This window comes from Musca autumnalis, unplaced genomic scaffold (genome assembly GCF_047663935.1).
Source record: "Musca autumnalis isolate F117 unplaced genomic scaffold, ASM4766393v1 scaffold_2, whole genome shotgun sequence".
Classification (NCBI taxonomy): domain Eukaryota; kingdom Metazoa; phylum Arthropoda; class Insecta; order Diptera; family Muscidae; genus Musca; species Musca autumnalis.
The window spans coordinates 260,127,232-260,154,488 of NW_027411755.1; the positions used below are offsets into that span (position 1 = coordinate 260,127,232).

At 36.4% G+C, this 27,257-nt stretch overlaps 1 protein-coding gene across 1 annotated transcript in view; it reads right to left on the reverse strand.

Annotated features, from left to right (window-relative positions):
- Drgx (Dorsal root ganglia homeobox) overlaps positions 1 to 27,257 on the reverse strand; it is a 165,294-nt gene that overhangs the window by 105,097 nt on the left and 32,940 nt on the right. The window contains exon 2 of the mRNA XM_073964688.1: positions 6,924 to 7,047. Within this exon, the coding sequence (XP_073820789.1) occupies positions 6,924 to 7,020 (97 nt within the window). The 5' untranslated portion in view covers positions 7,021 to 7,047. The remainder of the gene's footprint in view (positions 1 to 6,923; positions 7,048 to 27,257) is intronic.

Here is a 27,257-nt window from a genome sequence, read left to right on the forward strand (position 1 = left end):
ATCAAATCGAATCCCGTTCAATCAAATTGTTGGCAAATTACATTCGAATTTGTTGCCTGGCTCTCTTCTTTTGCGCTGTTGTTCTTGATGTTGAGTTTAATTCTTTTTTTTTTTATTTTTGTGAGATTTTTGTTTTTAGTTTTTTTTGCTATGGTGTTTCATTTTCCAATGGTTTGGGATTTAGTAAATTGAAATGACAATTTCATTAAAGCCACAACCAATTTTTGTTTTTAGTTTGAAAATTGAATTTTTGTATTTTATAGCCTAGACAGACGGCAGTCTTAATTTGCATTAACAGCCTTAATTCAAATTAATTTGAACATTATCCCCTTTCTTAATGCACAAAATCAAAGGAAATTTAAACTGAATTAAGCAATTTCAATATGGCAATGCTGTTGAAAATCAATTGTCTTTTGTCAAATTTCCATGTTTAAGAAAATAAAAAGGGAAAGCAAATCAGCAATTTTCGCGTTTCTTCAAAATAAGTAGTGGTCTTTCGCGAGTAGAATAGCAGCTAATCGTTTTTCACGCCTTTTAACAAATCTCTTTTTCAAATTTTTATTTTCACAAAAAATGCCATTACCCACCATACCAATTCTATCGAAAATTATACCTTCCTCAAATGTTTTTTAAAGTTTTGCAATATTTTTATAATATTAAAAAGACTCAAAAATATCGCGAATAAATTAAATTTATTTTTGCTTCATCGTGGTGAAAAGATCAAAGGTAGAAAGTGTATTTGTTTCGCATATTTTGGCGAACTTTTGTAAAGCTTTATGAAATGGTCTGCTGGGTACAAAGAAACAACACAAACAGCTGTTTCATAAATGCAGATACTATCGTCTGTCAGGGTGAAAAATTAATTCAAATTAGGACATTTTTAATGCAAATTAACTCTGCCGTCTGTCTAGGGTATTAGAATGTGTTCGTTCATTTCCATCATCAATTCTATATTCTGTGCTGTGTCGGTTGGCACAGATCCTGCCAGCAGTGTTGAGGAATGTTGTTGATGACTCTGTTCCTTGGAAAATTGCATTTGAATTGAATGGCCAATGATGGTAATTGTATTGAAGGGGAAGGCGGAATGGGAATAAAGAATTTGTGAAATGTTATTTTTATGTTTTAGATGATGGGAGGAATGCTGGAGAAATTTGCATAATTTGTACTATTCTAAACATCGCGAGGGAATTGCAGACTTTTATTCACAGTTTAGAGGTAATTAAAGAAAAAAATTGAAAATTTTAATATAATAAATGGGGAATACAAAAAATTAGAAAAATTGTAGAACAAATACTTTGTGATCGAGAAAACAGGGCTATGGAAGCCCGTCGCACAACATAAAAAATTCAAATTTAGTTTAGTGTGCTCCCCAAAATTAATTTTAGTATACGTTGACATTGTGGACATATGGTCATCCACGATGTAATGTTCTTATTATGTTGGACCATTGTCATCGTGAAGGTATCTAGTTTGTCTTGCAAGGTGGCAAATAAATCCATTTTTATATTATAATATGCCAAACTCAACTTCGAATCCGTTTCATACAAGCTTCCTCAATGTTTTATTTGAAATTAATTAGCATCACTTCTAGTTATCAGCATTTCGAAATCTTTATGATTTCATATATCCCTCATAATCAAATCAAAATATGTTACAAATAAACACGACGAAGATAGCGATCAGACCTGTTACATTCATTCTTTTCTAATATAAAATAAAGTCTGGACAAATTTTGAAACTCAATACCATAACAACAGCAAGCAATGCAACAACCCTTAATCAATTAACCCCTCATAAAAGAATTCCCCGAGGATTAACTCACAGAGGCTCAACGAAAGCCAGTGAAATGAACAAAAAAACCAGTGTCCTCATCCCCATTTGTGGAAGAGAGAGGAGTAGTACATCATAAATTATCTTCAAATGGTAATCGGATATTTTTTTGCCTACAAAATTCATACATTTGGCAAGCGAGAGATACTAACATAGATATCTAAATTTGTTAGAGTTTGGTAGCACAATGTTTGTGAGTTCTGCTTGAGTTTCGTCCTTTTGTATCAGGAAAAGGAACATCATTGAGCATCTGTTAACAACATTTGAGTACCAGTTATCTTGGGCTTTTTATCTACAATTTATTTTGATTTGCACCAAAGATTGTTGCTCATTTTACTGTTGACATCCCATACCACGCCCTTACTTGTTTTGTTGCCCGGAAAATATGTGTAATATATTGAAAAGCTACATTTTCCCAATGTCGAATCAGAAAAAATCGTGGTAAGAAAAACTTGTTTGCAGGGTCTAAGGGGTTTTTATAGAGAAGCCAATGACTCCAATGGAATTAATACTCATTTCCCTCATGCCATTTGAGTCTTTAGTGACGTAGGGGAAGACCCATCAATTTTTCGTTGTGACCGGTCAAAAAAGCGATGTTTGAAGCCGAACTGCGAGAGCTCTTCTCTTGTTCATTTTTCGAATTTCTCCGAAGATTTCAGACAAACAATCTGTGTTGATGAGTTTTACCAAAGAATCAAGGGACCATTAGCTTCAAAGTACTTCTTCCACAAACAATTGTCGTGGTATTCGGCTCGTCCTTGAAGACTCACACCGTCAATTACTCTAATTAGGACGAAGGTCATTTTAACATTAATTTTAATTAATTTCTCAGGCTTAATGACCGAAGATTTTTGCAAGTTAAAAATCATAGCCGATGATTCAAACCCACACGAGCACCATTATCACGGTGCTTTTGAATCAAATTTATTTATCATAGATGAGAAAAATCAAAAAACAAAAAAAAAACGCCGGAGCGCTTTTTAAATAAATCGCGATTCAAGTTGACATTTTTAGGGGTTCTTTAGGTTTCTGCAATTTTGCTTGGGAAAAGCAAGTCCTATCAAAATGGGAATAAATAACATGTTGTAGCTATCAAAATTCTCTACAAGATTGACCTTAATGATATTTTCGTAGGTTTTACAGCTTTTGAGATATAGAAGTTTAAATTTGGACAATTCAAATTCAATCCAATTCTGTATCGTTTCCTCATAAAAAAATGTCATGATTGCAATTTCCCAACTTAAACTTATATATCTAAAAAATCGTACAACCTAGGAAAAATTACATAAGCCAGTCTTGTAGAGAATTTTCACAGCTATAAGATTTTCTCAGGTCCCATGCCGATAAGACTTGCCGTATTCAAGCAAAATCGCGAAACCCTAACAAAAAAAACTAAATACGTAAACTGAGCTTCTTTATCTCGAAAATGGTACAGCCCGAGAACAAATCATAAACGTCAATCCCCTAGAGAATTTTCATAGCTACAACATTTTCTTTAGCTCCATTTCGATTGGACTTACGGTTTCCAAGCAAAATCGTGAAAACCTAAAAAACACCTAAAAATGTGAATTTTGATCGCGATTTATTTAAAAATGCCTACAGCGCTTTTTTCCTGTTTTTCTATTTTTCTCATCTATGAACATTGCTGTTTCAGAATTCACAAAAACTTCCCCTGTGTAAGCGGTTTTCATTAAAAGTTAGTTAAGGCGCCCCTTCATGACATTGTTTTATAAGGGGGCGATACAGTCAGTGCATTGTCCAAATTTTAACTTCAATATCTCAAAAATGGTAAAACCTACGAAAATACTGCTAAGGTCAATCTTGTAGAGAATTTTCAAAGCTACAAGATTTTCTTCAGTCTCATCTTGATTGGACTTGCGGTTTCTAAGCAAAATCGTGAAAACCTAAAAAACCCCTAAAAAATTCAACTTGATTGTTTTTTGATTTTTTTCATCTATGAACATTGTAGTTTCAGAATCCGCAAAAACTTTCCAGGTGTAAGCACCTTCCATTTAAAGTTGCTTCAAGAGCAACGTGTTATGTAAACGGCTTCGCTGTTGGTAACTGCTCATCTGATATATCGTCTGTGGAGTGGCTTCTCCGTCACCGAACTTTTTAGTTCTCAAATGCGAGTTGTTTTTACAGTGATGAGCTTTTTTCTTTTTTTGTGTGCGTTCGAATCTTCGACTTTCCTTTTTCACTTCCAAAAAATCTTCGGTCATTAAGCTCGGCTGTAACGAAAAATTAATTAAAACAATTACGGTCAGGTGTTCATGCAATGTGTGATGGTTGAAGAAATGCCCAAGGTTGTCTCTATCTCACGGTAAGTCACAGAATCGCTGTAGGGGTCATTACTGTTCATTGCAGCATTAGATCTATGGCAAGTAAGTGAGAGGGCAAAAACATTGGGTACTGCAGGCTATCTGAAGATGTGGATGAGACTGAACTGAACTTTGGAGTCCAGGCTATTTGGTGTCTCCCTTACTTCTCCTCCATAGATCCCGCAGCCCTGTTACCTTATTGCAGAAGCCTTAAGTGGGACATCCTAGACTCATCTAGTCCAAAAAACCCCTTTCTCTTCCATACCTCTCTATTCTATCTACTCTTCTCCCACCTATTTCCTGTCCTTCCCCCTCTTCCTTCCTACCCTTTTTATCTCTTTTCAGGATGAGCACAATGGACAGCGAGTGATGTGGTTGCCAACAAGCAACTCCAACTGTGCATTATAGGTATAATCTAACCTAATGTTAGGATCTTGTTATATGGGAGATTTAGTCCTATTGTTCCACACAGAAGCTTCGGATTTCGGTTACTTACAGAAAAATCGATTCTCTGTTCGTAGATGTATCCATTTGTTTAATTACTTTGTAGTAATTTAAGTTCAGTAAGTTCGATTTTCTGCTTAATCTGACTCTGGGTTGACTACTTCCATGAGTTATAACCACAAAGTTACTGGAGTTAGCTGAGTAGGTTTGGCGGGGTAATTTAAAAGGTCCAGTGTGCCATGCGGGACTGAGCCGCATGCTGGGTAGATGTTTTGCACGATGTCATCAATCCTTGTCCTTGTACCGTTGGACCACTCTTTTTAGATCATGAAGATCCCTCCTGATATGCCTGGGTGGGGGGTCCCATCCCTCATATTGTGATTAGGATGGCTCTCACGATAATGACCCAAAATGTACTGCAACGAAAGCATGCCAATATGTTGCTGTACTGGAATAATCTTTGTCTCCTTATGTAGATGGTCCCTTGAAGTCATGAGGAGGCACCCTGTTGCAGTTCTCATGGCGGCATTTTGAAAAGTTTGAACAATTTTCCATTGCGTTGCACTAATATTCGCGGACCACACTGAAGCCGTATAGCTTACCACAGAGCGACCTATCGCGTTATACATATTTGTTCGACAAGGTTTCATTATCTGCACCCTAAGTGCTGTCGACTAGGGATAAGTAGTGAAATGCAATAATCGGTTTTTGTCTAAAACGAAAAGCCAATTTTCTGTTAATCCGTTTTTAAGAGTGGTCTAAAAGTCGACTTTCAGTTATTTATTAACAACCGAAAGCCGGTTATAATCGACCGTTTTCCTTGGTGCGATCTTTGCCTATTTGTATGTCGATTATGTGGTCAACTACGACTAATAGTCGACGCCGTCGAAAGTCAATTAAGAATAATCGATTATCCGGTTTTCGCACAGTCAATAGCCGACTATGATTTTTCGGTATTTTACGGCTAATAATCGGTTAACCGAAATCGACTTTATATATCCCTAGTAGGGACTTAAGCTTGTCACAGATATGTATATTTGGCATGCGCGGACGACGTCAACATGTTGGCGAATGTGAATTTTGGGGTAGTTGGTGGTCGGAATTCTGCTAACATCGATCATGACATTCAACCCAGTACTCACCTCCGTCATACATGTTATGAACAGACTGGCGTAGATTTAGTGGCGGATATTTGCATATTCTCGCGTAAAAAAACGTGGTTCCCAATCATCATCGATTGAGTTCCCGAACTCTATCATGTCGTCGTCAACCGAATAATCATCAATCATCCCGTTCCCGATCATCATTAATTCGTAGAATCCGATTGTTAATCAGCATCGTCGTTCCTGATCATCGGAGAAACTGATTGTTAATCAGCTTCGTCGTTCCCGACGGATACAAGTCACAAGTCAAGAGCAAACCGCGTTACACCCCATTAAATCAATCGTTGCGAAATCGTAACAAAATCTGTACAAATTTCGGATCCCACGTCCGATGTTGAATCCTAAATCGTAACGAAAGTTCTGCTGGATGGATGGTCGACATAATTTCGGAAAGAAATGTCGGAGCGAAATCGAATCGAATTCAGTCTGATTTCGGAAAATTTCGAAAATTTCGTAATCTGAAATAAATGGGTGTACAAATCCTTTACTAAAATCGAATAGAATTCGGAACAATTGACGTGCACTCATTGATATGAGAGAAGTCTCCCTTACCCCTTCGGGGCTGTTGTGGGAACCTATGTATATATGTATGTACATATGTAATAGTAACAACCTGAACTTAACTGCACTTTATGTGGATGGTGTATTAATGCCTTGAATATTTGACAATTTCAGGGCCCATACTTCCCGAGATATTGACTTCCCCTAGAAAATTTATACAGCTACCCGTTATTAAAATGTCAAAACTATCCGTAGAGAGCTTTAGCCAGGATTTAAATGCAATACTGTGACTCCATTGTTGACCTTAAGGAATGGACGAGGAAAGTAAATAGTGAACTAATTTTGTGTGTGACTCCTTCCGATAGTTATCGTGCTGACCAACCACTTTAGTTGATCAACGTAGGATGTTTCCGGACTTTCGTAGCTTTATGTCTAGAAGTATAGATTTTCCCTCGAAAAACATAATACCGCTGTAAACAGGATCACAAGGACTACCTTCTGTAAAAATTTCAAAACTATTCCAAAGCAGAACTTAAACTGCTCTTAAGTAAAACCTTTCAAATGTATCTTCTTGTGGCGTATGTGCTTGCGAATTAAAATATTTTTATAAATACTCCTCTCATTAATTTCCGTAATTTCTTGAACTAATTTGTTTTGTACTTACATGGATGTGTTGCCGCAAAAGGATATTCCAGTGTTGGTAGACGTGGTGGATGTGGACCACATGGGTGTAAAGCAGGCGGACATTGATAGCAAAACATGCCTCTTCCCGCGGCAGCAGGACCCAACTGAAACAAAAAATTGAGAAAAATAATAAATTAAATAAGTGATTTCAATAAAAGTGTGTGAGTATTTGTATGCTCATGTGTGTGTGTGTATAATTTAAACAAGCTGGCTGCAATCACGCTTTCTAATGTTACCATTTGAATCAATAATAATTTGTATGCAATTCAATTGATATTCAATTACCCGAAGCGACTTCGTTGTTGTCGCCGTATGTCTTACTGACTGCCTGCATGCGGCAAAATATTAAAGTGAATTTGGAAAGAAAAGAAAAGAGAGTGGAAAACGGAAAATTACATCAATAAAAAGGCGGCTGGATGCCGATATATAACTAAGCTAAGGATATAAGATGGAATGGAAACGACAAGGGTTTGGAAATTGCCAATATATACGGGTGCTTGTGACAAACCACACACAGAGTGAGTGAGTCTATGGCATTTGAGAAAAAAAAAAACTAAATATGTTCTAAAATTGAAAAGCGGCAAATACATTGCTGCATATGCCTAGTTTTCATATTCTTGTGATTGTGTTTTTCTATTTGTTGTTATTATTCTCATCGCCAGTGAGTTAATATTGTCAATTGCACCTTTAATTCGATTCAATTAGAATCAATTATGGTCTCGTCTTCTTTGTTTTTCCATTTTCATTTCATTGTTCTCTTCCCCCGTTCGTCTCTTCCCAAGTTTTTTTTACATTGAGTTATGACAAATAAAACCATATTTTTGCTACCCGTGCCTGTTATAATAACAAAGTTATGATTGCCACTGTAAAGCTTCGTTATCATCGTCATTATTATTAAGATAAATGTAACAGAAAATAATGAAAACGAAAAAAATAAAATTGAATGAAATTGCCAACGGCAAAGGGCAGGGGGAAGAGAAGTTATGGAGTAGTACAGGCTTTATGAATATTGAAAAGGGTTGAGAGAGATGCATTTGTCTGTTTTTTTCTGTATTCCTCAGTTATTGTCATTCATTTTTCTCGTCTCATTTACTTTGTGTTGCTGTTTGTTGTTTTTCTTTTTTTTTTTTGTTGTAGTTGTTGTTGCATTTTTATTGTTGGACAATGAATTGATTAAATTGTCCTCAAACAAAGCAATTGCTTTAAATTAATTTCATTTCTTTTTTCTCCATTCATTTCATATTGCATTTGATGTTGTTGTTGCTTTTGTTGTAAATGAAATTATTTATATGCATTTTATACATTTTTTCACATTACAATAAATAAAAAAGTCTTTGGATTGAAAAAAAAAATAGAGTTATATTGTGAAGTGAAGAGGGTGATGTAGGTTGAGGAAGTTACCAAGCTACGGGTTTGATCGGATTAAACATGGCAACGACCAGAATTTATTTGAAAATTTTGCCTATTAGTGCGAATATCATTCTAATATTAATATTAGTTTCTCGTTGGAGTCGAGCTTGTTGACCGATGATTTTTGCAAGTGAAAAACGACAGCCGAAGATTTGAACCACACAACCGTTATTATGTGACCGGTTTCGCTGTTGGTAGTAGCTCATCAGACATATCGTCTTTGGATTGACTTCGCTGTCATTGACTTCTTTCTTTCAAATGCAATTTGTCTTTACAGTAATGGATATTTGGCTTGGTTCTTCTTCTTAGTCACGCTACGTCGGTGATATCAACGCTGCTTTAGACCTGCCAAATCGATCTTCGACCAGATCTTCAACTAAAATCAAATTCTGTAGAAGACTCAAGTCAAGCAGATCGATACCTACCGTCTTTTAGCCGACTATAATTCCGCTTTTGACAGCTCTATGCGTTCAAACATGTTTCAAGCCATGCTAAATATTGTATATCTGACACGCGTTCTTTATATCAAGTAGGTAAAAACCTCTCCGAACATATTTCAGTTAGAGACAGATTTTCCGTGAGAGTTATACAAATGCGAAAGTGAATATAAATGTCGCACTATACGCAAAATAGTAAATCACAAATACCCCAGGGTCTTGTTATCAACGCAGAAGGCGTTCAGTAGCTGCGGGCCTACTATGATGTAAACTACAATTTTGAGGTCAGAAGAATAAGCAGAAGAAAAAGTAAAAAAGTGTCAGTCGGCGTCTCCGACAGAAATGTACTCTCAGCCCATGTGAATTGAAACTTTCATTTATGGATAGACCGAATACCGGCTACACAACAAAAATCCTTTTCACAAAAAAATTTGTATTCGGGTGTTTACAGAACTTTGTGACCCTTTTTGAACCTACAATCTCGCCGATAAAAACATGGATTTGGATAAAAACTCAAAAGTGTTGAGCAGGATGTACCTCAAATAATGTACCTACGTAGTCCAGTTTAGAGATGAATCTTATTTTGGTAGTCATTCCTTTCGGTAGATATCGTGTCCTCCTGTCATTTCAGTTGGTCACCGTATAACTTAGAACTTTTCTAGCATTATGTCAGGAAGCATGGACTTGCTCTCGATAAACATAATATCGCTGTAAACCGGACTACAAAGCGTACCTTCGGTACAAATTATCAAAAAAAAAAAAAAAAAAACAAATACTAGAACAGACTATAAAACTGCAGTTAAGGAATAATGGTGAACTTTTGTGAGGGAGGTACCCTAAAAAGTGGACCGATTTGACCCATTTTCGAACTTAAACTAAGTTTGGACCAAATCGGTTGCTTTTTTAAGAGATATCGCACGTACCATTTTAGCCAAACAATTTTGAACTTTTGTGGGAGAGGTACCGGAAGGAGTGGACCAATAAGAACCATCGTCGAACTTTATCTAAGATTCGCAAAAATATTGCGATATCAAAGTTTGAACCAACGCAGTATACTGTAGGTCTGCGCACCGTGCACTACACATGATGGCAGTAGGTGATTTTTACCGCTTTCGTGCCACATTTTCAGGAAGTATGGACTTGCCTCTGAAAAAACTTTAACCACGGGAAAAGGTGCCCTGAATACAACCTGTGGCAAAAAACATAACAAGTAAGAAAGTATCAGTCAGCTGTGCCGACAGGGATATACGCTAAGCCTACTACCAAAAGAAAATAAAACACAATGCCTATGGCGTCTATAGGGTTTTTTTTAGTTTTTGGGCCAATTTCTCAGAAAGTATATATAGGTGCCACCGTGGCGCAATGGTATGCACACCCGCCTTGCACTCAGAAGCCCTCGGTTCGATTCCCAGGCCAGACAACATCAAATTTCCAACGGTGGCAAAATACCCCAAGGTAATGTTGGCGACATTTCCTGAGTATTTCAGCTATAGTTCGATATAGTTCATATTCCAACCTGATACATGACTGGATGAAATAATACAATGTTCAAAGTTCGGACCAAACAAACAATCCCTGCGTGATTTATCTTCCGGATTTAGTTATTGCCGTTACTGAGTTTCTTGGAGCTTTTAGACCATTATCTCAGGAAGTATGTACGGCCCCATATACAAGAACAACCTGCTGAAAAAATTCAACACGATCCGAGAGGAGATCTTAAACTTCAGTTTTTCCGAATTTTGTGTGGGAAGTACCCGAAAGAGTGGACCTATGTAGTCCATATTCGACCACGATCAATATCTGGAAGGAATAATACGGTGTGAAAAGTGCGGACGAAACCAAGTGTTATCGTTCAGACTATTACGGAATATTTTTGAACTTTTGTGCGGGAGGTTCTCGAAGGAATGGACCGATATGACCCATCTTCGAACTTAAACTAAGTTTGGGCAAAATATTACGAAGTGCAAAATTTGTTTTGAATTGGTTGATCTGTTCGACAGTTATTGTGCGCAACAACCAGCCAGACAGAGGGACGAACTTCTTCTTCTTCTTTATTTCCACTTAACTCCTTGGGGAGCATAGGGCCTTTACAAAGTTTTTCCAAACTATTCTATCATTCGCAATACGTTTAATTTCATTCCAGCTACTGCCGCTGCTCTCCACTTCCTTCATCAGGCTTCTTCTCCAAGTGCTCTTTGGCCGACCCTTCCTTCTGTGCCCTTGGGGGTTCCAGTCTAGGGCTTGGCGACATATCTCATCTTGTTCTTTTCGCAATGTGTGACCAATCCATTGCAACTTCCTTCTTTTTATTATAACGGGAATAGGTTCTATATCACATTTTTTGTACAGATTTTCATTGCTTATTACATTTGGCCACCAGATTTTTAAAATAGATCGCAAGCATCTGTTTGTGAAGCTTTGCAATTTGTTGTTAAGGGTTGTTGTTGTTAACCATGATTCGCAACTATACAATAGTACTGACAGAACGTTTGATTTGAATATGTTGATTTTTGACTTCGTTAGTATAACCCTTGAGTTCCAGATGTTTCTTAATTGAAAGAAGGCGCTGTTGGCTTTACCAATTCTGAGGGACGAACGGACATGGCAAAATCGACCCCAAATTGTTTGAAACGAGTTTTGTCGAAACATATTTGGGGTCTAAAGCCATTATTTCGATGAGGCAGATTTTTAACATGCAGTTAAATCGGAATCATGAAAAAGGCAATTCCTTACATTTTAACCGCATTTGGATGCAATCCAATGATTGACAATAAATTCTTTTTTTTTCAAATTTAAAATTTTGAAATTTGCCTCTTAGGGGGAATATAATTTTTTAATGATTTTTTATTAATTTTCTCGTCTAGAGTTAAGCTTGATGATCGGAAATCACGGTGCTCTTGAATCAAATTTAATTGGAAGGTGCTTACACCTGGGATGTTTTTGCGGATTCTGAAACTACAATGTTCATAGATGAGAAAAATCAAAAAACCAAAAAAATCGTCGGAGCGCTTTTTAAATAAATTGCGATTCAAGCTGACATTTTAGGGGTTATTTTGGTTTTCACGATTTTGCTTAGAAACCGCAAGTCCTATCAAAATGAGACTGCATCCTATTCTACTCTAAAGGGTTAGTTAAAATGCGATTTCAAAGGGTTAGTTAAAATGCACTTCCAGATCACTTGTACATATGATTTAACAGCATCTTTGGAGGCAAACATTTTGCTGGGTGTATATACCCTCTTTAGGCTAAAGGCTGAAGGTATAAAAACGATTCGAGTGCAGTTCTTAAACTGCACTTTTCCGAAATTTTTGTGGGAGGTCGCCGAAGGAGTGGACCGATATAAGCCATCTTCATACTTGATCTAAGATTTGACAAAATATTACGAGAGCCAAATTTGGAACCAAATCGGTTGATCCATTCGAGAGTTATCGTGCACACCAACCAATCAGAGTCTGATTATCAGACAGACAGATGGACGGACATGGCTAGATCGACTCCAAATTGACTGAAACTGGGGGTCTAAAACCATTATTTCGATGAGGCACAGTTTCGGTCGCACCAAAGTTATATACCATCGTTAGCCCAAAGGTTGAGGGTATAAAAATATCGGGTAACATATGCAATTTTGGGCTAAGTGAGCGTTTTAACCTTATAAACTCCACCTCAAATAAATTTTTCTGACCAAGTTCAAATTCACCCTTCTAAGTTTGCTAAATGTGCATACTAAAGTTATCGAAATATATTTTAACTGCTTCCCATAAAAAATCGAATAATCATTCCCACTTAATGTGCAAACTTTAATCTATACACCACCACCATGACACCCCACCTTGTATGCACCCAGCAAACACAATGTCGGACGTCCGACACGTCTGACCGAATTCGGTCCGAACTCTGTCCGATTAGTCTGACGAACTTTTTCCCTCTCTCTCTCTCTCTGAAGGGATTTTTCTTATTTTTTCTCTTGTGCTGCTTTGGCTATATTCATTGTAAATAAGCAGAGAGAAAAGAATTGTACATGTTGCGCTCGCACATGTTGAGCAAATTGTGTGTATTTCTTGATGTGCCGATGAACTGCGAACGAAAAAATGAGTGCTCGGGTTTTAATTTCTGTGACGGAGAACAAATTTGGTTTATTTTTGTTATGCGTGTTGATGCATGATAGTGTTTAAAGATCATTCATAGTGAGCCGTTGTATACACATTTGTTTATTTTTATAAAGTTAATGAAAGTAAATATGTTTTCGTCAAACTTCAACGCTATTTCGTGGAAAGTCATATGTTTTATAAATATTGCCAAAGTTAAGTTTCTTTATACTTTCATGTATATCAACTTTTGTATGTGAAGACATGTATTTTTTCATATATTAATAAAATGGTTTTACATATTTCACAGATCCTGTTGATAAATTTGTTGTTTCCACTGCTGGTGGGGACGTACGGATTTAAGAAAACCACTGGGTTTCGAATATCAATTCCGTTAGGTCAAATAAGTCCTCATAAAGAAGGTTAACCTTGCAAAAATCTATAATATAAACAGGCGATAAGATGATATTAAAACCCTTCATATGTTTATAGTAGGTGAACAAACATTTAAGTTTAAGGATTTTAAGTTATCATGAATTAACTGTGTACATTTTACACTTTTAAATAATAAAAACAAATTCTGTGCGAACGGCGGTAAATAAATCAGAAATTCATACAATAGTTTATCAGACTTCGGACCGTATTCGGTCCGAAAGTCGTCCAAAACTTCCGAATTTCATAAGATTTTTCTTCCGAATTCGGACCGATATCTGTCCGAACGTCGGTTAATAAATCAGAAATTCATACGAAAGTTCATCAGAATTCGGACCGAAATCGGTCCGAAAGTCTGCAAAAACTTCCGATTTTCATCCGAATTTCGGTCAGAGAACACGTCAACCACGCCATATGACTTTCGGTCAGAGTTCGGACCGAATTCGCATCCGAACTCGGATGTTTTTTCCGACTTTCGGATCGAATTCGGTCCGAATTCGAATGTTTATTCCGATTTTGGTTTGCTGGGCAACGGCATATTACTCGTAAAACAAATACAAAGTATAAATCAAATTCTGTTGGATTTAAATGAAATAGGCGAACTGATGCAGTTGTTGGAATTGATTTCAATGGATAACTGGATGCATGGATATCATCATTGGAGGCCTATACCACCAAACACTAAATTGGCATTACATTTTCGCTCAATTTCAATTTGTTGCGCTAATAGAAATGTATGTAAATGGGCATCATCTATTCATTTGAAATCAACTAAAAACTAATTGTTTAACACCTCCTGGAAAACAAGAACACACACTGAACGGCACCAACCCCCCTAACCTCAATCATGGACACCTGGCAACATTTAGAAAATACCTAACAAAAAAATCAACGTCGTCTACCCCACCATGGGAAAATGTTTGCAACACAGCTGAGTCCGCTCTAGATGCAGAACAAAACAAAAAGAAGGGCTGCACAATTGGGCACTTTATCACTTCCACTTCCATCACACTCCACCATAAAGCCAACCAAGTATTGTGGTCACACGCCATAAAAATTACAAAAATAAACCAAAAGTGGCAGCAGCAGTAGTAACAGGACCATGGAAGCACACGAGCACCAGCAGAGTAGTTCACAGAGAACATTTATTTTGGTTTCATATTACCAAAGCACCTGAGGTCCACAGCTTATTATGGCAAAGCTTTGTACGATAGATGAGTATATGGAAAGTATAACAGTATTAGATGTAACATGTACTTGTGTTTGTGTGGCCCGGGAGCCAGCCAACACTGGATGGATAATAATAAAGGATATAAAATTCCATTAGAGTTAAAGTGTCATGTGTAAATTTTGCATAATTTTTACAACTACAAAAATAGTTATAGCTTTTGGTTGGTTGGTTGGCTGGTTTACCCCTGCCTTGTGTGGTGGTGGTGCTGCTGCTAATGTTTTGCCAGTATCCAGTAACTAAAAGGACACTTGGGGAAAGGGAATGAATGGCAATGTTCTGTTGGTTGGTTCGTTGATTCCTTTGCTTAGTTGGTAATGGCAAATGGATGAATTTTATAAAATTCATTAAACAAATGAATGAACATGAACCGAGTTTAATTTGTTGCAAAATGAAAATTTCATAATGTTTATTTAGATGGAGGCATCAACACACAAACATACACACATCAATACCTATTCTAGGCTAGAACTTTCATTATGGCCCATTAGAGAGTGCTAAACAAAGAACAAACAGGTAAATGGAAATGGAATGAAGGTAGAGTGTTGGTGTTGTTGGTCCTGTTTGGTTTTACAATGGCAGAATCCGACTCAATTGTTATCCATTGATGTGATGCTGCATGTTAGGACTGACGATTATGATGGCAAAGATGACGTTTTAATGACATGACATTTATTTATATACAAGCAAGGCAGGCATCATCTGAATTAATTTCCCATGCATAATTTATGGCCTCCATTATTCGAATGAACATATGCCGAAAATTTGTTGGCAAATAATTTTGCAAACGAATGGCGGGGTGTAATTTAAAATTATTATTAATGGAGGCGAAAATAAATCACCTGCAACAATTCATGAATTGTACCACGTCAATAGATATGAGAGGTAATTTAAATTTGAATGGGGTATGGTTTGAAAATTTAATGAAATTAAAATTAAAATAGATGAACTAGAAGGGATACAGTTTTGAAGGAATACGCTATAGCTTATGGGAGGCATCAAAACAGGTGTTTATAGACAATATGTATGTCTTCATAGACAACCATAAAGGAATTCTTTACAGACAAAGTGGACATTGAGTTTATATAGTCTAGCCGAGGTGGAGGAAATTCAGATTCGTTCTAGGGAGACTTTTAGACGTGGTAAAGGAAATCTCTGTAGATGAACTAAGGGAAGTATTCATAATGACGCAAACGGCGATTTATAGTAACGATGAGAATGGAGAATGACCACAAAGGAGTCAGTATAGACGTCCAGAAAAAAAGTTTTGATTGACGGTCAAACGGATTTTTGATAGATGATCAGAGTTTTTCTAACGACCTGAAGGCAGTTTTAATAGACGCCCAGAAGAGAGTTTTTATATGCGAACAGAATGGATTCTTTATAGAAAATAAGTCGATAAGATGACCAGAACGCAGATAGTCTTATAAACGTACATATTGGTCTTTAGCGACGACTTAAATGAAAAACAGTAGAGTCGCTCTGAAAGGTGCGGAGCGGAAGGGAGTCTTTATACACGCAGAGAAAAAATATTTTTCGTTTTTGTTGGAAAAAAATATATGTTTTGGTTCCAAAAATGTATTTGTTTTGTTCAAACATTGTAATCCAAATCCAAAAATACCATCTTTTGTTCCAAACATAAAAAACAAAAACAACTTTCGAATTTCCGCAATATTGTTAAAATCGTTAACAATACCGATTGTAGGAACTATCATAATCTAATTTTGTTTACAAAAAGTATTGTCAATACAGAAAACCAGCCCAGAAATTTTTGATTTGAGTGCATATACTTCTCATATACACTTTTCGCATAACTTGGATATAAATGTCGCGTATAATATTGCAATCATTGATGAACACAATACATGGTTTGCTGCATTGGCTGACAACAAAGACAAACAAAAAGCCACAAGAACCCACCACAACATAAGGAATAATTAAACACCATAACAAACATGAAAAGGAAAGAAGAATGAAACAAAACAGAAACAAATAAAAACAAGAGTCTCACAAGTACATACACACAAAAACAACGGTAAAGGCAGCATGTCATACAAACACACCACAACTCACCAAAATTGTTTTTTCAACACGGCATCGAATAGCGAGAGAAGAGAAACAAATTTTCGAAGAAAAGAGAGAAATATTGTTCAGTTGACACAAACTATTTTTGGATTTACAATACTACATGAGGAATCCAACAATATGTTAACAATACATATTTTGCTCTTGGAATATTGTTGGATCAAACATATTTTTTTCTCTGCGTGTAGAAGAATTAAAGATACATGCTAAATTTATACTGGAAGAAATATTTCAAGAGGACCTGTATTTAAGGACAACCAAAGGAAGTCGCGACCAGGAAGCAATATTTATCGACAACCAGAACTAAGTTTATCTAAACAAGCAGAAGTTAGTCTTTATAGATGATCGGAAAGAAGTCCTTATAAGGGTTCACATGCGAGTCTTGAAAATAATCACATTAAAGTTTTTATAAATTGTCTTAACAATGGTAAAAATTAACAAGGTCCTCAGATGAGATTCTTTATAGACGATTACAACGAGACCACCTTTCTAAAGGAGTCTTTATAGACAATCAGAATGGCCACTGAGGGCTGACTCTATGCAGTACCAGGAGTCCATTTGTTGTTATTGTATATGATTTGTGTCGTATATCAGTAACCTGGCTATGGCTTTTTTTCTTCTGGTTACGATATGAAACTTAATTCTGAGGCCACGGAAACTTTTTGTCCCTTTTTGTTTTCAGACCTTGACTGATAATTTATGATGGCCACCTTATGGGATTATCGTGATGGTTGTGGTTGTACGCGGGGAGAGTCTTCGGCTGGAATGCATTATCAACCGGCTGTATGAGCCAAAGAAAGACAAGAGTTTTAGAAGGGCCCCGCACCAGATCAAGGTAGTTAAGAGGACCTTACTTTTGAACACAATTGATACCTCACTACAGTGCAAGGGACGTAGGTTGGTCGCCTGTAAGCAGCCCGGTGTTTAACCAAGTGACACCGCACCACTTTTGTATTGTTTCAGTATCTGCACGCAGAAAAATATATGTTAGAAATATGTTCGGATCCAAATAAATATTTGTTTGAAACTGATTGCAAACATATATATGTTTGGATCCAAACATAATTTGTTTGTGTTCAAACAAATATATGTTTGCAACATTTCGTAACATATCTCAATTTAATTAATTTTTTTATGGGTGGAGAGGATTTTTGTCAATGAGAGTAACAAGTCTCTCGCAGCTGCGGAATGCCGGTTTATAATAAAGAGCTGTGTGCATGGTGTAATGCGTAAAACACGTGTGTTCCGTGCTTTGTTGTTGTTAACCAACGTAGCAAGCGAAGAGGAAAAGAAAATAAATGGTATTAATTATGTTGGTCTTTTTCATCTCAGTGGTGTAGAGACCATCGCTGAGTAAAGACGGTAAAGTGAGTGAATAAATCAGTGTTTTGTCTTTTCTTAAAGAAATTGTGCTTTTTAGTAAATTAAATGGGTTTTGAATCTTTTGGGTCATTATGTCAGGAAATATTGACTCACTCCGGAAAAATGTATCGCTGTAAATGAGGCCGCTTGAACAACCTACTGAAAAAAATCAAAACGATGCGAGAGGAGCTCTTAAACTTCACTTTTTCCGAATTTTGTATGGGAGGTACCCGAAGGAGTGGACCCATGTACTCCATATTCTAAAATGATACATGACTGGATGAAATAATACGTTGTGCAAAGTCTGTACCAATCAGAAACTCGCTGCGAGAATTATTTTGCGGATTTACCATTATGGTTGTTGCTTGTCAGGGTTTCATGGAGCTTTAAGACTAATATCTCAGGATGTATGGACTTGCACAAGAAAAAAAATTACCGTCGTAAAGGAAGCCGGAAGGATAACCTACTGAAAAAGTTTCAAAACGATCCGAGAAGAGCTCTTAAAATTCACTTTATCAGAATTTTCTGTGGGAGGTACCCAAAGGAGTAGACCGATATACTCCATATTCGAGCCCGATATATACCTGGAAGGAATAATACAATGTGCAATGTTTGGACCAAATCAATTGCTCCCTTCAAGAGTTATCGTTCACACCAGTTTACAGAAAAAATATGAATTTTTGTGGAGAAGGTACCCGAATGAGTGGATCGATATGGCCCATCTTTGAACATAAACTAAGTTTATACAAAATATTACGATACCCAAAATTTAGTTCGAATCGGTTGATCCGTCCGAGAGTTATCGTGCGCACCAGCCAGCTAGATAGACGGACAGACAAGACAGACAGACTGACAGATGGATGGACATGGCTAAATCGACTACAACTTAAATTTCGTCCAAACATACTTGGGGTCCAAAACCGTTATTTCGATGAGGCACATTTTTGGTCTAGCCTAAAGGCTAGCATTAATAGTAGAGTTGGGTAATCTAGTTCCTAGTTCCTTGTACTAGTTTCAAAACGTACGAGTAACATCATGAAATATAACGTGTGATAGTAAGTATACGCAGTTTGTTCAAAGAAAAAATGTGGTCCATTGAAACTGCGAAGTGAACTAGATAGTTCCGTATAGTTCCTTTGGCACAACTCTAATTAATAGGTCAAAAACGTTCTTAAAGAAAAATTCTCTTGTATAAAGACAAAATTTTGATATATTAAATAAGCCCATAAAAATATATGAACACTGAACACCAAATCTCAGTCATTTCGGATAGATAATGCGGTTAAAACCTTCAAAATACCGAAAATCGGGTGGTACCGTTCTATTGGGGATTATATCAAAACATGGACCTATGCCCATTATTTTTATCAGAAAAGTCTTTTGCAAAAACTCAGTCAATTTGTTCGTTTTATCGAGAAAGTTTTTATGTCAACTGGGAACCCTGCACCTCAGAAATCAGCCAGTTTGGCCGATAAATTTAGCTAAAATATTAAAAATATCGAAAATTGGGAATTACCGTTATGTGGGGGCTTTACCATAACGTGGATCGACCTTCCCAATTTTTTGCCCTCGACAATAAGTACTTGTACTAAAATTCATCCATCTATGTCAAGTCCATCTATTTTTTGCCACCGCTTATATGAATTCGTGACATAGTGCGACGGAAGTCCATACATTTAATTGACCATTTAATACTTCAAATACGCCTGGAAAGAATCTTCTCTATGCCCTCGAACAGCTTGACATAATTGAACGAATCGAAGACTGGCCATTTTCTGGAATCAATGCTGATGTTGGTCTACTGGAAGACTGTCTCTCGTCATGGGAGGGCGTAGTGGCTCAGGAGTCTTTGCCACTGTTCAGAGAAAGGAATCGTCCTATATGACTGGCTTGTCTGTCGTCAGTAGCAGGACTACGCTACGAATCAACATATTGAGGACAACAATTCTTGTAAAATACAGTTGCTTTAGCCCAATGCGATGTCATTTGGTACTAACGCTTTGTATGAGTTCGTTTGCCGTATGACATCTTTAACACCGTTCCCCAGCTAGGAGGAGTCTTATACGGTGCAGCAATCTACCATATTTCTTATAAAAATGGAGAACGATTTAAACGTTGCTTTAAATGTACTTACTTACCTCCATTACTCGTATTATAAGTCCCCCCTTTGTTATAGTTTGGATTTACCGAACAGATTTATAGCGTTCCGGTTAACTTAAAGTTAAAAGGGATGATTGAATTTCAAGGAGGAGCTTCTTGGCATTAACTTTCAATGTAGAAACCAATGCCTCCATATTGGTTTATTTTGGGTTTTCAAATCCATCAGATAGTAAAAGAACACATATAATAATGGCCCTTAATATATACAAGTCAAGCCACCTTTTTCCGCTCAATTTCGCTAGCCTCTTGACTTCTATGGTTCTCAGGTTCTCAAGCCCATCACGCTACTTTGCTTGTCTCACGTCCTTGGAAAGTTGGTATTTTTGGGGGTGTTATAGAGCGGCTGCAGTGATGATGCCCCAGAAAGTTATCGTAGTTACCCAATTCTCTAAGCGAATGAAGCAGTGCACATAGGTCCCAAACACGAATTCTGTGGCCAAAAGTCAAATTTTTGACATTCTTCCTTCTTGTTTTTTTCTTCGCCATATGGATGTAAACACTCCAAAACAACAAAAACAAAAGTTGTTTTTTTCAAAATTTGCATTTAACGTTAGACGAGAAGTTGTCAAAGTTGAGATTTGTTTACCGGTATATTAATAGAGTTAAGTGTGCAATAATTTGTGGTAATTTCGGGTTTAAAAAATCGTAATTAGACAAATTAAAATGGTAAAAATCAAATATGGAGACGAAAGACGATAGTAAGTAGCTTCATTTTTGAAAAAATAACTGAAGAAAAATTCGGTCCAAGAGCAAAGTTATCAGCATATTTCGGAAGGCCTTTTAAATTATTGACTTTTTTCAATTTTAAATTTGTTCTGGACCGAAATAATTTTGAGCGCGATTGAGCGGCGTTAAAAAAAATCAAAATTACTTTGATATGTATACTTTAATAAAAAACTCATTTCAAGTTGCGATTATCTGCGATTAATGAACCACAATTTTTTTATGATACATTTGTATATCAAATTCAGAAATTTTTAATATTTGGCTAGTACAAAGCAAAGAACGTCAAACAACGAACCGACTGCTGGAGTTTTTTTAAAGAAAAATGTGGATACAAAGATATTTCTGAAGCCTACAACAAATATTTGACAGAAAAATCCCGTGTAATTAACTCAACAATTTCCAAAAAATGGGAAAAATGTCATAGGAAGTTGGACGTTTTCCAAAACAAATTTTCCAAATGGCTTACTTTGAATAGTAACTTACATATCCAAATGAACGTGGAAACACTTGAACCACAAACCCCGATATTAGGAGTGGCAAATGCAATGGAAAATATTAAACCAAAGAACGGTCGACCACAAATTCCATTCTGTGAAAAATCCCAACGCAGTAAACAAAGACAGGCCACAAATTTATGTATAACGCAACAAAATGATACTAATTTATTGGTACAAGCTGCATCAACTTCAGCGCGAAAAAATAATAATATTGACTTGTCATTTGTTCTGAAGGAAACAATTGCAAGCCCAACCAGATCGTCAAAGTTCCATGTTTTTATACCCTCCACCATATGGAGGGTATAATTAAATTTGTCATTCCGTTTGTAACACATCGAAATATTCGTCGGAGACCTATAAAGTATATATATTATTGATCAGCGTAAAATTCTATGTCGATTTGACCATGTCCGTCTGTCCGTCCGTCCGTCCGTCAGTCAGTCAGTCCGTCCGTCTGTCTGTTGAAATCAAGATACAGCTCGCAATTTTAAAGATAGAGAGTCAAAATTTGGTATAGAAGTTGTTATTACTTGCAGGATGGTTGGTATTGAAAATGGGATATATCGGTCCACGTTTTGATATAGCCCCCATAGAACGGTACCTCCCGATTTTCGGTATTTTTAAGGTTTTAGCTTCATTATCACACCGAAATGGCTGAAATTTGGTACGTAGTCTTCTTTAGGGGTATAAAACTTTCCCCAAGAATTTTGTCGGTATCGGTCCACACCTTCATATAGCCCCCATAGAACGGTACCTCCCGATTTTCGGTATTTTGAAGGTTTTAGCTTCATTATCCTACCAAAATGGCTGAAATTTGGTACGTAGTCTTCTTTAGGGGTACAAAACTTTCTCCCAGAATTTTGTCGGTGTCGGTCCATGTCTTCATTTAGCCCACATAGGACGGTATCTCCCGATTTTCGGTATTTTGAATGTTGTGGCCTCAATATTCCACCGAAATGGCTGAAATTTGGTATTTAGACTTCGTTGGGGGTACTCAAACTTCCCCTTTAAATTTGTCGGTATAGGTTCACGCCTTTATATAGCTCCCATGGAGAGGTACCTCCCGATGTTTCGTGTTTTGAAGGTTGTGTCTTCAATATTCCACCAAAATGGCTGAAATTTGGTATTTAGTCTTCAATGTGATATAAAACTGTTCGCCAGAAATATGTTTGTACATTTCCACGCTTTCATATTGCCCCATTTCTGACTAAAATTCGTCGGTATAGGTCCACGTTTCGATATAGCCCCCATAGAACGGTACCTCCCGATTTTCGTAATACTGAAGATTGCGACGTCAATATCCAACCGAAATGGCTGAAATTCGTTATTTCGTCTTCCATGAGTAATAAAATATTCCAGAGGAGTATTATCAGTATACGTCTTCCTATATCCCCATAGAAGCGTACTTCTTGATTTTCGGTATTTTTTAAGTTTTAGCCACATTATCTTACCGAAATATATGAAATTTGGTATTTAGTCTTCTTTGAGCCTAAAAACTTTCCGTAAGAAATTTGTCGGTATAGATCGACGTTTTGAAATAGCCCTCATAGAATGGTGCCTCACATTGTTTTACCGAAATTGCTGAAATTTAGTATTAAGTCTTCTTCATACACGAAAGGAATCAAATTATTCCATTTTACTTCAATACAACTTGTGGTGGAGGGTATAACAAGTTCGGCCCGGCCGAACTTAACTCCGTTCTTACTTGTTAAATATGTATAATAATTTTAATATGTATTCTATCAATTAAAATGTAAAAATAATTTTTAAAATAAATGAGTTTTTATGTAAGTTTTATGTAAACCAAAGGAGTATTTTTATTATTTTTTTGAAAAAAAAAATTGGGTAAATTAAAAAAAAAATTTTTTGAAATTGTTTCTTTAATTTTTTTTAATTTTTTAGTATATTTAGTGGGTTTTGACTATTTTGAACATGTAGAAATATATAAAAAGCAGAAAAACGCTCTTATATTAGTGAAAACTAGTAAGAAAATCGAATCTTTAACTTTGGTCTTGAAATCCTCTACAACTACTGAACCAAATATGATAATTTGCACAATTCGGAAAGCTAATTGTGTTATCTATCGAACAAAAAAAGAATTGTGAAAATATCTCTAACCGTTCAAAAGTTACAGACTTTTGGCCACGAAAAAACGATTCTGGACCACTGTGCAGTGCTTGGTAAATTCGCTTAACCCTTGCCGCCGTTCAGGCGGTATGAAGTTGGCTGGCCTATTGCAGAATGGTTAGAAGGTGGACTGAGACAAGTACAACAATGGGTTGTGAAGATACAGTATGTCCGAATGGACAGTATCTTATCCTAGGATGCAGTACCTAGTATCTGAGACATGTAGACTACGTTGTTTCTAAGGACAGGAGCTAAAAACATCGAATTGAAAATAAACTTCTTATGACTGACCTGTAGTGGGATTCTCTAACTCATTTTTCGAGTTACCGACAATTGTCGGTAAAATTTAAATGCTTATAATTTCGGTAATTACCGATGTTTTTCGGTAAGAAAGGCAGTCGTAAAGTTCTACCGATAGCAAGAGTGTTGTCAACTTTTATTGATATTTTTCATTCATAATTTTGCATTTTAATTTTACCGATTTTTGTCGGTAACTCAAAAAATGAGTTACAGAATTCCACTACTGACCTGTCTGACTACAGGAAAAATTATTGCCTTCTAAATTATACGTTGGCTGAGCACACTGATATTTCATGGATTCGAATTGATCTCGGGTCCTTTAAAAACGTACCACCCACTGCACTATAGGTCATACGGGCCATTTTATTGGCCAAAAGTCTTAAAGTTAAAACAAGTATTTGGTTTAAGTTAATATAGCGTTTTTAGATTCAGGGAGAAAAATGGGCCAAAAAATTAACCCTTTATGGACCAAATGCACAACTGGTACCTTAACCCTTTGGGGACAAAAACTGGAAGGTCTGTTATTTGTCTACAGAATTGAAGGCATCGACGTCCGATAAGTTCAGAAGCATTTTTGTTGTGTTTCGTTTTAGTTTTAATGTGAATATGCCTTAAAATTATTACCTTGAAAATCCCACAATATGATGTGACATATTTTTTCTATAACTGTATATATTTATAAAAGATTTGTAAATAATTTGACTTTAAAACACAGCAGAATGTTGTAGACTCCAATTTGGCTAACATTATTTGGTAAGAGGTTTAACCCTGACTTCAAAAAAATCAATATTATGGAAAATATGGTAACCTAAAAAAAGTTGTATAATTCTTGTCGAGCAAATTTACGCAAAATCACATAAAATTTTCTGCATTCGGCACGAGTTAATGAACCAATTTCAATTTTCACTTTCATTGCCGAACGTTGCCGAGACTTTAAAAGCGTACATAACCTCAAAATTTTCTACTTTCTTCAAAAATTGAAAGTAAACACCCATTTAATAACTAGTTATACACATAAATGATGATAGGATGGCATTTTTGATAAATAGATATCGAATACTTTCTAATCAACTCGTTACTTATGCTAATATTGTGATTTTGTTTCACCCTGATCGTATACAAGTAAACATATTTCGTTAAGAAGTTTTTAAAGATATTTGGATAATACATATTTGGCAGCCTGTCATGTAACGGTATAATTTCTCATACAAAAACAAAATTTATTTTTATTATACTTGAAGTGTTTCTTACAAGAAAGTAACACAAAATAAGTGAAAGTACAAAGTGCGAAATCTGACTTTTGGCCAGTAAAATGGGCTGTTTGACCTATAGTGCACTGTAGTGACAACCAGACAATGCATTTTGTGGATAAGAGGATTTACATGCGACCAAAATATATGTTTAATTTTCAAAAAATATTCATTCACACTCAAAATTTAACCGTAAAAAATTATAACAAAATTTGAATCGACTTTAAATTTGTAGCAACAAATTCTGTGGAAAAACAATCGCGCTTAAAATCCACAAATATTTGGCTCAACCAGAGAACACCCAAAACCAAATAGGCTTTTCTGCTGAATCCCCCCACCAACAACAACATAAAATAATCCCTTGTCATGCCACGTGAAATGTGGCATGATGCCATAAAAGACAAAGTCCGAAAATACGCGTATTTTGTGTTTTGAGCAGTGATGATTTTTGATGCCCAACATTACTCCCCCCATTACAATGAGATTTTTGGTGTTGACGATGACAATGATTGTGGTGGTAGTGTTGCTGTTGTTGTTGTTGTTGTTTCCATTGCCGTGGTTATAACGGCGTCCATTAACCAAATAAATGCAATTATCCAATTGTGATGCATTGCCGAGACTGACTGGCTGGCTGGCGGACTGATTGACTGACAACAGCAGCCGTAAAACCAGAGCTGAAGACAATGCGCACACGCGAAATTCAATTATGTTATTGTTATTGTTTTGTTGTTTGCCTTTATCCAGCCCTACCAAAGTACACAGAAATGCACGCTTACAAATGGAGCATCAACTGAATTCTTTTCGAAAAATCATGGCAATTTGTAATCGTGAAAAAATCAGCGATAAATATCACAGCTTAAAAAGGGACCAAAACTACCAGCAGCAAGCACAATGGTAATTTGTAAAAATAACAACAACAGCAACAGTAAATTTAGCTAAAGATGATTATGGGCGAATCAGTTGTAAGGTTACATTCCTATGTTGATGTGTAGGTGCATTAGGAATATTGCAATTGCAATTTTGTTTGGTTAGAAGGAGTATAGGTGACAAGGCAAATTGTAAATGAAAAAAGGATACGGTAGGCATAGTTCGAGGACGGTCTATATCGGCCCTTACACAAAAGTTTAAGACTTTATTTTTTTCTCGATTATGTTGCAATTTTAACCGCTGGTAGTTGTTAGTTATCCTGATTACAAAGGTATAATACTTTTTTCTCTGGAAAGAGTTATCTAATTTCCGACTGGGGCTTATACTTCCTGAGCACTTCCGGAATGCAATATAATGGATATACCTTTGCAATTTCAAATAGACTCAGGCTTTATTTTAAATATGAAGAGAAGTTTCCCCTGGTTTATTGTGTTATGATTGCGAAAAAAGTTGTTTTGCTTGTCTTCACACTTTCCTTTTATTTATGGCTCCCTACTTCGCTCTGGAATGACCCCACCGTATGTTCTGCCTTCAATGATTCCCTAAATGTTTGTAACCTGTTTTTCAAGATTAAATTTTGTGGCACACTTTGTTCACTTTGCATATCATCATCACTATCACCATCATCGTCGTCCGCATCATCAACACCCAGAGTCGACGTAACAACGAAAAATCCGTGGCAATAACGACATGATGCTCTAACTAATTCAAATGCAAATTCAGTCAAAACATGTCCATCATCAGCAACAGGAACAATAATACCCGGAGACAACAGAGCACAGCAATTGCCAGTGAATGATATTGTTATTAGAGGTGTTGTTGTTGTTGCTGCCGTTGCTGTTGTTGTAGCTGCATTAGCTGCTATATTATGTGAATTGGTTTGGCTATCATAACACCCAAAAACACAATCATCACACATTAGCCATGGGTTCGGTGGTTACAACTCGAATTTGGATGTAAATTTTTAAAAGGTTTCACAAACACAGCATTTTGCCCACACTCATTTGGTAGCAAGCGTTTGTGTGTGTGGATGTTAACATCCTGTCCTCCGAACGAACATCAAAATTCAAATTGAAATTACATTTAGAAATTTAGATAGCCCCAGCCCAAAACTATTTTAGGCCAAATAAAAAAATACATCCATATCATTTGGGGACCTTTCAAATTGTTCATGAATCCACCAGGTCCATATGTTTGTTGCCTTCGCTTAGTCACTTTAGCATGTGTGAACATGCAATTAGAAATGTGGTCACAATTTAGGCCTAAAACTATTCCACCTAACAAATAA